Here is an 11,280-nt window from a genome sequence, read left to right on the forward strand (position 1 = left end):
GGCCCCTCTGGCGCGGTGCGGCGCGGGAAGTTCAGGATCCGGGAGAGAGCGTTAGGCAAAAACGCCTCGCCAGGTTTGTCCCCGGCCGCGCACCGTACCCTCAAGCCGCGATCGTGTACTGCGCGCGGGGCGGACATGGGCGAGACCATGTCCAAGAGGCTGAGGTTGCACCTGGGCGGAGAAGCAGAAATGGAGGAACGGGCGTTTACCAATCCCTTCCTGGACTATGAGGCTGTCGCCAACGTGGTGCTTGCTGCCGGAGGGGCCGAGGAGACTGGTTGTGCTCGACCTCTGTCCACTACGGATGAGCTCAGTCTTCCCTTTGACAACGATGGGAAGGTGAGTTGGGGACTCGCACGGGTGGGTGCCCTGGGCCGCGCCGGCCACTGGGGGAGTGCGAGAGTTGGTAGCGTCCACCGGTCCAGAGTCGCCGCCTCCCGCGCGCACTGAAGTCTGCAGCGCGCAGCCGGAGGACCGTTAGAGATGTCCGCGTTCCGTTTAAGTGCTAAGGATTTGGATTTTTCCTGGGGAGGGTTTCCTATCTTTCAAGTTCTAAATTCTTTAGTACATTTATGAAGTACATTTTTCCTGGTTCTTGGAAGTGACCATCAGGATCCAATATGTAGATTTCTTTACTACCGAAGTCTTAAGGAATATTTTCATTCCTGGAGATGCAGAATTTACAAACTGACAACCCTGGTGTTTCCAGGGTTTTATGTTGCCTTTTATCGCATCTGTACGCCTGGCTGGTGATCTGGGAATTTACGGCGTACATTAAAAAAAAAAAAAATCATTGCTCATAAACACTATGTGCCATTTTTTATGATTAAGTCTCCTACGCATTTTACCTAATATACCTTAGACTTGTATGCTTCTAATACAGTGGCCAAAACTTGATTAATTTCTTTTTCGTAAATGAAAAATCTGAAGTTGGAACTAAACAGGAGAAAGATGTTGGACGTCCTTCCATTCAGATTTACGGTCTTGGAAACTATACATAGTTCTGTTCTATTGAATCGAATAGGCTTAGACAACAGTGGGTGTGTCCAGGAATGCGTTAAATTGGAAGGGAAAATTAGAAATGACAGAAGGGGTGAATGTTCACTTAACCGTGTTTTTTGGGAGTTCTGGAAGCTCATTAATTAAAGTGCACGGATCCTAACTGAAAAGTTGGTAGTTGGAATTCACCTGGTTTTCCAGAAGAGCTGCTGTAAAGCTTTACAGTCTGGAGAACCATGAGGGCAGACCTGTTCACATGGCTTTGGTCTGATTAATGACTTGAGCCCTTTGGGATACAACAGGAAGGGATGCTCCACGGAGACATCAGAGTGCACAGCCATTTCAGTGGTTCTTAAAATACCTCATGTCTGACTTGTATGAAGTAGCCCCATTGTATGCTAAGCTTTTGTTGCAGCAAGTGGAGTTTTATCAGGGCCCTAGAAACATAAAGGTCAGTAAGATGACTTGCTGAAAGAGAAAAGGAGGAGTTAAAGTACTTTCCAGAGAGAAGAATGAAAGGAAAGGAGTGAAAACGACCACAGCTATAAAAATTAGGTGCTTATATAGCCTCCTAGGTTTGATGTAAATGAGGGACAGTAATGTTCAGAGCAATGGGATGATGTTGGTGGACTCAGGTCTTCTATTCATGAAGTGACTTGAGTCTTGAGCCCTGCTTTGCTGCAGGTCAGTTTCCTGAGGCATTGGCTTCCATGTGCTGCTCTAGACTGTGATTGGATGAAGACTAACATTTGCTCAGTTGGAACCTTTACATTATGTGGGCTCAGACTGTGCGCTAAGAGTTTATTTGGCAAGATTCCAACAGAAACTGCAAAGCACTTTATTGACTCTCCTTCCCTGGTCCTCCCCCCCCCCCATTTGCCAGCTAACTTCCAGCAGTTCTACTATGATTTGTAGGGCCATTATGAGTTTGAATCAGCTTTTTCTACTTTGCTTCTTAGGGTGGGGGTTGTTGTTAGGTGCTGTTAAGTCAAAACTCATAGTGGCCCAGTGGACCTTCCCCTGTCTGCTCCATCCTCACCATTTCAGCTCTACTTGAGCTCACTGTTAGAGTCACTATGTCAATCCATCTTCTTAAGAATTTTCCCCTCCTTCACTGACCCCTACCCTTCCAAGCATGATGTCCTTTTCCAGGGACTAACCTCTTCCAACAACATGCCCAAACTATGTGAGATGACAAGGTAAGGAAAGACTCTTATTGTTCCAAGTCCCACCTCACCTCCCTGGTTCTCCCGTATTTTATATTTTTTCCAAAAGGCAAACTTTGCCTAACTAAATAGAAGGTAATTTTGAAAGAGACACTGATAAAATATGGCATTTTAAGCAAATTAATTCTCTATATTTCACTTTTCTTATAAATGATTGTTACTTACTTTTTAACTCATAGGAAAGAACATAACTGAATTAAATGAAATTATTTATCCAGCAAACTATTAAATGTGGTACACAGCCTTTTCTTCTTTTTTAAAGATTAAATTATATAATGTAGAGTTCATATTTCAATACAGATTTTACTTTAGATCCCTTCCATTTTCGCATATATCGGTGATGTATTTTTCAGAATTTTTATACAACTAAACCTTTGGCATAAAAGAAAATCTTTCATGGTTATTACCAGTTGTTATCTCAATACTGTCCTTGGAATAAGGATGCTATTGCAGTGTTTAACAAGAAATGAGTGAAAATCTGGTGTCAAGGACCTCTCCAGAGTGTTGAAGAAAAGTCTAAAGATTAAGGTGCACCTGATCCAAGCCATGGACTTCTCAGTTGCTTGCTATGCATCTGAGAGCTGAAAGAATAACAAAAGAAGAATTGATGCCTTTTGAGTTGTGCTGGAGAGTAGTTTTGAATGTACCCTGGACTGCCATGAGAACTAACAAGTCTGTTCTCGAGAGGGTGAAACCAAGCTGCTCCTTGGAGGCAAGGATTTTGAGACTTTGTCTCAAAATACTTTGGGTATGTAGCCAGGAGGGACCAGTCTTTGGAGAAGGATATCATGTTTGCAAGGGTGGAGGGACATTGTAGGAAAGGATAAGTCTGGATGAGATGGATTGACACAATAACCAGGGTAATGAGGGTAGGTTTGTCAGAGATGGTGAGATTGTTAGGATAGAACAGGGTTAAGCTAATATGTTGCTACAAGTCATAGTTGACTTAACAGCACATATAACAACAACAAGAAGATACTTTGGCTTCTCAATGGTCTAGTGCAATTTTCAGTGTCTCTTCTAATATCTGTTTTGGTCTTTTCTTCCTCCTGGGTGTATTGTTAGGAGGGGTGACACCTTGGAGAGGGACATCATGCTTTGAAAGGTGGAGGTCAGTGAAAAAGAAAAAGATGGACTAACACAGTGACTGCACCCAAGGGGTCAAATATGTTAAGAGATGATGAGGATGGTAACGCAGGACCAGGGTCATGCTCAGCTGCACACTAAATAACAACATCTTTTTAACAACAAAAATTCCCATCCCCAAGAACAAAACAATTGCATCCTCCCTCTTCTTTAGTATATAATTACAAAGTAGAAAACATCAAGGAATGGCATGAGTCCCAAGATTCTAAATATTTTAGCTGTGTAGAGATAGCACAATTATTTATGGTTTAGCTTTTGGTTTTTTATATTTAACATAAGAGAATTTTGTGTATATTGTTATGTGCTGTCATATTGACTATGACTTATAGCAATTCTATAAACAACAGCTGAAGACTAAGTTGCATCTGATACAGGCCATGGTCTTTGCAATCACTTGTTATGCGTCAGAGAGTTGGACAATGACTAGGGAGGATAGAAGGAGAATTGATGCCTTTGAGCTGTGGTGCTGGAGAAGAGTATTGAGGATACCATGGACTGCTAAGAACCAGATTCATCCTGGAGAGGGTTAAACCAGGCTCCTCCTTGGAGGCAAGGATTCTGAGGCTTTGTCTGACATACTTTGGACGTGTTGTAAGGGGGGACCAGTTCTTGGAGAGGAACATCATGCTTGGGAGGGTGGAGGGGCAGCGCAGGAGGGGAAGACCCTCTATGAAGAGGATTGATTTAGTGACTAGGGTAATCGGGATGAGTGTGTCAGAGGCAGTGTGACTGGCACAAGATAGAGCAGGGTTTAGGGCTCTTGTATATAGGGTCGCTATGAATTGCAAGTGACTTGACAGCACATAACAACATAAACAACAGCTCCAAACCTTTTCCTATTCTGAGCCAACTTCACCATTTCTGACACACCATTGCCATACTCACTGTGTCAATCCATGTCATCCAGGGTTTTCCTCTCTTGTGCTGACTTTCTGCCCATAATATCCTTCTCTAAGGACTGGCTCCTCCTGACAAGAAGGACAAATTATGTGATATAGTTTCAAAATCCTTGCCTCCTCATTTCATCATCTCCAGGACAGACTTTTCTGTTCTCTTGGCAGTCCATATTATGATCAGTACTATGAATTAACAAGTTACTGTGAAGACCATGCCCTGGATCAGGAACAATGAACAAATTTTGAAGGGTGGTTCAAGAAGACAAAGCAAAGTATTAAAATGGAATGTGCATAGAGTTCTTGTGGGAGAATAAAAAGAGAAGTTACACCACAGTTTTCAAACTGAAAACTAAATTGAAGCCGTGAGTTGCAATATTAAGATATGCTATAGGTAAAATCTTGGATGATCAAGGAAGCATCAGAAGAAAATGGAGGAATTAAAGAGTCACTGTACCAAAAAACATTGGTTGATACTAAAATCATTCAGAGTGCTATATTATAAAGATGAGGGAAGGAATTAAAATTGTGTTGATGGTATTGCCAAAGGATAAGGCCCCAGGAATTGATGGGTTACCATCTGACATTTTTCAATTAATAGATGCAGCCCTGGACATGCTCACTAGTCTGGGCCAGAAAATTTGGAAGATTTGGAAGTCCAACTGATTAGAACAGATCCATATTTGTTCCCATTCTCAAGAAAGGTGATGCAACAGAATTTGAAAATTATTAAACAATATCATTACTACCACATGCAAGCAAAATGCCACTGAAGATCATTCAAAAATGGCTAGATGAATTCTTTGACAGAGAAGTGCCAAAAGTTCAAGCTAGGTTCAGAAGAGATTGTGACACCACGGATATTATTGATGAGGTCAAATGGCTCCTAACTGAGAACAGAGAATACCAGAAGAATGTTTATTTCTGTTTTATTGAGTATGCAGAAACAGTTGATGCCTGGATCATAACAAACTATGGCTAATATTGAGTAGAATGAGAGTCTAGAACACTTAATTATGCTTATATGAAATCTATACCTAGACCAACCATCTGTTTTCTGAATGGAGCAAGAGAACACTGTATGTTTTAAAATCAAGAAAGGGGTGCATCAGTGTTGTATTCTTTCTCCATACCTGTTCAGTTTATATGCTGAGCAAATCATTCAAGAAGCTGGACTGTGGGAAGAAGAATGTAGGATCAAGATTGGAGAAAGACTCATCAACACCCATTGTTATGCAGGTGACATAACTTTGCTGGCTGAAAGTGAGGATGACTTCAGATGCTTGCTGCAGAAGATTAAGATTTACAGCCTTCAATATGGATTCCATCCCAACATTGAGAAAACAAAAATCCTCACCACTGGGCCAATAGGCAACATTCAGGTAGATGGAGAAAATTTTGAAGTGATCAGTGATTTCATTTTGCTTGTAACACGCTTGGTACCAACAGTCAGGAGTTCAGTAGACATAATATGTTGGGAAAGTCTGCTGTCAGGGACCTCTCCAAAGTCCTGAAGAGCAGTGACATCAGTTTAGTGATGAAGGTGTACCCCTTTCTGTTTTTCGTTAGGTTGCTATTAGGCACACAACTTGAAGGCACCTTCAACAACAACATACCCAAAGTATGTGAAATGAAGGTTTGCTATCCTTGCCTCTGAGGTACATGCTGGTAGTGCTTTTTTCAAGACACATCTGTTTGTTCTTTTGGCACTCCTTGGGATATTCACTACTCTTCTATAACATCACAATTTAAAGGCATTACTTCTTCTGTCATCCTTATTCTTTGTCTAAGTCTCAGATTGAAAAGATTTTGAATCAGTCACACTTTAGTCTTTATTCTGACATCATTGCTACTCAGCACTTTGGAGAGATCATTGACAGCTGAATTTCCCAATTCAACAAATCTTTTTATTTCTTGACTGCAGATCCTAAGGGTATTGATTTTGGATCCAAGCAAGGTGAAGTCATTGACAATTCCAGATTTTTCTTCATCCATTGTGATGTTGTCATTTGACCTAGTGGTGAAGACTTTTTGTGTTCTTGATGATGAGATGTAATTCATACTGAAAGCTGTAATCCTTGAACTTTTGCAGCAAGCTCTTTAAGTCCTCCTCACTTTCAGTCAACATGGTTGTGTCATCTGCATAACATAGATTGTTCCTACTACCCTGATGCCACATTTTTCTTTGTAGAGTCCTCCTTTTCCAATGCTTTGCTCAACATACAGTTTGCCTTTCTCAGGGAGACCAAAGGCTGCCAGAGCTGAGACCTGGGCCTTTGCCCAGCCTTGCCTGGCACTGCCACCTCATCCAGGGAGACCAGTCCTCCCTGCCAACTCGAACCCCAGGCATTCCAGATCTTGTTCCACTACCTCACTGAGGGAGCCTCTGCTACCTCTGACATGCTTTCTATGCTTGCTTGTCCAAAGGTATACCATTAGGGGCATATTCACTTGTCAGTTTCTTGTACTGGGGGAATGATTTGCACATTGCTGCTCTTAAGAACTTATGTATGTTTGCTTGTTTATTGTCTGCTCTTTTGGGTACTATGCTTGCCTGTCAGACTCCCCAATTAAAGACAGACTGGAAGAAGGATTGACCAGCCACTTCTGAAATAACAGGCCTTCAAAACCCCTATAAATAATAATAATGCATAGTTCACTATAGCAGTGGAGGTAGAGCCCTCAGATTGGAAAACACCCAAAATGAGGAAGAATAGCTCCAAAAATCCACTAATACTTGGAATGTGGATCATATGAAGGAAAACTGAACATATATAGGAAAACTGGACAGTGTAGAAAATTAAATGGAATACATAAAGATGGACATACTTTGAAGGTCTTCCTCTCTTTTGCTGTCCATATTTCCAAGTATGATGTCCCTTCTAAGGAATACCCTTTTCTAGCAATATGCTCAAAGTCTGTGAGATGAATCTTTATCATCTATGCCTCTGAGGAGCACTCTGACTACACGTTCTTCAAAACATAACTGTTTGTTCTTTTGGCAGGCCATGGTAAATATTCAGTATTCTTCTCCAGCACCACAGTTCAAAGACATCAGTTCTTCTCCTATCATCCTTAACGATTGGTTAGCTCTAAGATGCATAATAAGTGATTGAAATGACTATGGCCTAAATTGGACGCATCTTAGTTCTTAAACTGACATCATTATTCCTCAGTTATTTTGAGAGGTCCTTGACTGCAGACTTTTCCAGTGCAGTACATCTCCTGATCTTCTGACTGCTGGTAAAAAGTGACACATTGTGGCTCCTAGTAATATGATGTTGTTGACAGTTTCGATTCTTTATTCATCTATTATGATGTTGCCTGTCACTCCAGGGATGAGAATTTTTGTTTTTTTGACCTTAAAGTACAAACCGTATCTAAGACATTCTTTGATCTTCTACAGTAAGAGCTACAAATCCTCCTCACTTTCTGCAAGCAATGTACCATATGATCAAAAGCTAATGGCAATGAAAGAAGGAGTTCAGGCTGCACTAAAGGCATTCACAAAAAATAAGGCCTCAAGAGTACACCAGTTGGTGTATTTTAAATGGCAGATGCAGCCCAGGATGTGCTCACCAGTCTGTGCCAAGCCAACTGACTGGAAGAGATCTGTATTTTTTCCCATTTCCAAGAAAGGGACCCAACACAATGTGGAAATTATTGAACAATATCATTACTGTCACATGCAAGCAAAATATTATTAACAATCCTCCAAAAATGGGTAGAACAGTATACCAACAGTAAAATCATTGCTGAACTTTTTTCATTATCATTGCTGATGTCAGATGGATTTTTTTTAAAAAAATTTTCTACTAGTTTATTTAGAAAATTCAAATACATTGTTTTCAAGAACAAATTTAATCAATTTCCTTCATCCATCAAATTATACAATCCCATGATTAATCCCCCTTTCCCTGCACATCCTCATCCCTCTGCTTCCAACATCTCCCACCCCTCTTGGATCCTTACACTCATTCTCCAGTAATGGTTTTATATAATATTGATCCTTGTGGGACTGAGTTAGTTCACTCAGCATAATGCTCTTCACTCCCTCCAAAGTTAGGTAATAATTTACAGAATCATTGCTCTTGTGTGCTGCTGCATAGTATTCCATTGTGTGAATGTACCATAATTTCTCAGTCCATTCATTTGTGGTGGACATTTGGGCTGTTTCCATGTTCTTGCGATGGTGAATAATGCTGCTATGAACATTGGTGTACAAATCTCCATTTGTGCCTCAGTTCTCATTTTCTCAGGGTATATTCCAATTTCTGTGTTCAGCTTTTTGAGGAAGTGCCAAACTGCTTTCCAGAATGGTTGTACTATTTTACAGTTCCACCTTTTCTGAAAGCAGAGAGTACCAGTAGAATATCTCTGTCTGTTTTAACACCTGTGCAAAAACATTTGACTCTGTGAATCAAAACAAATTATGGCTATTGATGAGAAGAATGGGAATCCTGGAATACTTGGTTGTGTTCATGTGAAACCTATACTTAGACCAAGAAGCTGCTGTTTGTACAGAGAAAGAGAACATATTTATAGCAAAGAGGTGGAAGCAACCTGAGTGAACATTCAACAAATGAATGCATAGATAAGCTGTGGTATACTCACACAATGGACTGCTACGCAGTACTGAAAAACAGGGAACTAATAAAATATTACACAGGATGGGTGACCCTGGAGAACATTGTGCTGAGTGAAATATCTCAGTCACAACATGACAAATACTGCATAACTTCACTGCTATAAAAAGGACTGACATTGTGGTTGGGAGGAAACTTAGGAGAGGATAAGTAATGGACACTGCATTGGATCAGATGAAGAAAAGAACTGTTTAAAAAGATTATTTGGTTAGGCATTATTTGTTTGACAACAGTCCAGAATAAGAAGTGAATAGCAAAGTGGACTAAAAGGGGGTGGGGGGCATGGAAATTATGCAACAATGAATTTTTTTTTAAAGTTACCTGGGGTGGGTAGGTAAGAAAATGTGCAACAGTGAATGAATGAAAGTTCAACTTCTCTGTAAACTTTCATTAAAATCACAGTAAATAAAAGTGAACATTATATGCTCCAAAATCAACAAAAGAGTGCATCAATTATGTATCCTTTCTCCATATCTATTTGATCTACATGCTTTATAGCTCATCTGAGAAACTAGTTTTGTTAAGAAGAATGTGGACTCTGGATCAGAGGAAGACTCATCAACAACCTGCATTATGCAGATGGCACAACCTTGTTTACTCAAAGTGAGGAGGACCTAAGAGTCACTTGCTGCAGAAGATCAAGGAGTATAGCCTTCAATATGGTTTGCATCTCTACATCAAGAAAATAAAAATCTTCACCATTGGGCTGATAGGCAGCATCATGATAGTTGGAGAAAGGCTGGAAGTTGTTAACTTTTTCCTTATTACTGGATCCATACTCAACACCCTTGTCACTAGCAGAGAGAAAAGAAGAGTTGCATTGGGCTAATCTGCTATCAAGGAACTGTCTAGAGTGCTAGAGCACAACAGTGTCGTTCTGAAGAATCAGGTACATTTGATCCGAACCATGGTCTTCTCTATTGCTTGCTGTACATTTCTAAGCTGGACAGTGACTAAAAAAAAATCAATTCCCTTGAATTGTGGTGGTAGAAACCAGCATTGAGCATCCAGTGGACCACCATGAGAATAAATAGGCCTGTCCTTGCAACAGTGAAATCAGGGTGCATCTTGGAGGCAAGAATGGTAAAACTCCATCTCATATACTTTGAACATGTATATTGTCAGGAGGGGCCAGTCATTGGTGAAGGGCATCATGGTTGGAAGGGAAGAAAGTCAGCACAGGAGAAAGAAGACCTTCAATGAGGTGGATTGACACAGTGACTGTGACAATGTGGTCTGGTGTGGTGGAAATGGTGACCTTCGCTCAGGATAGGGCAAGGTTCAGAGCTGTTGTTCGGGCTGTGAGTCTAGTTGATAGCACCTAACAATGGCAAGTCTTTATAGTAATTTTTCTTCTTTTATTTTGATGAGATTTGTTAATTTTCTTTGGAGTTACCTTGTAAATTATTATTTAATATCCTATGCCTATTCTAAAACAATTCGGTTTTAGGTTAAAACATTTTGTGTTAGACTAAAACATTTTAAGCGATTTAAATAACTTTAAGTTCTCCATTTACAAATTTTGTAACTATACTGCTTCCCTATGTTTCCTTTCTAGTCGTCATTTATGGACTAATACCTGCGATTTCCTATTTTTAGTGTCATAAGATCACTTTACTTGGTTTATTTCTATGTCTGGGTCAGTTTTTGAATGGTGTTGTCATGTATGTTATTTTCAGGTCGTTGTCATTGTTGATTTTCTGTATGTAGAGAACCATGTAGTATTTCTTATAAGGTTGGGTGGTATTTAATCATTTCCCTTTAATCTATGTTTGTTTAGAAATGCCCTGATTTTACCATCATGTTTGACAAATAGTTTTGCTGGAGATATAATTTTTTGTTGACATTTTTTTCTTTATGTTTTATACATGCTTTCTTTCTTCTTTTATACATAGTTTCTGCTGAGAAAAGACCTTAATATTAGTTCTCCTTTGTAGGTAACTTTTGTTTTTCCCATTTTATTTTCAGTCTTTGTTATCTTTGATTTTGAAAAATTGTATTATGATACGTGTTAGAGCTTTTCTTTTGGGATCTGTCCTGTTTAGGGTTTGCTCATTTTCTTGCTTAGTATTTAAGAGAGATTTTTAAATAGTATTTGAGAATTTTTCTAGCATCCTGTCTTAGGTGATTTCTCTGTGTCCCATTCCAACCTCCCTCTTCTGTTCTGGTATTCAAATCACATGCAAGTTCTTCCTTTTGATGGTATCCCACAAAGTTCTGATTGAAAGGATTTATCTTCTGTTTTACTAATTTTACTCTACACTGTTCAACTCCACAGTCAACACTCTTGGCACCAGCAGTCAGGAAATCAAAAAGCGTATCGTGATGGGAAAGTCTGCTGTTAGGGACCTCTCTAAAGTACTCAGGAGC

General features: G+C 40.0%; 1 protein-coding gene across 1 annotated transcript in view; it reads left to right on the top strand.

Moving 5' to 3' along the window:
- The first annotated feature begins 135 nt into the window (after positions 1-135).
- LANCL2 (LanC lantibiotic synthetase component C-like 2 (bacterial)) overlaps positions 136-11,280 on the top strand; it is a 155,469-nt gene continuing 144,324 nt past the window's right edge. Inside the window, exon 1 of the mRNA XM_006898597.1 lies at positions 136-339. Within this exon, the coding sequence (XP_006898659.1) occupies positions 136-339 (204 nt within the window). The remainder of the gene's footprint in view (positions 340-11,280) is intronic.

The sequence above is a fragment of the Elephantulus edwardii genome, unplaced genomic scaffold (assembly GCF_000299155.1).
Source record: "Elephantulus edwardii isolate Elephantulus edwardi_28Jun2011 unplaced genomic scaffold, EleEdw1.0 scaffold00234, whole genome shotgun sequence".
NCBI classification, from domain to species: Eukaryota; Metazoa; Chordata; class Mammalia; order Macroscelidea; family Macroscelididae; genus Elephantulus; species Elephantulus edwardii.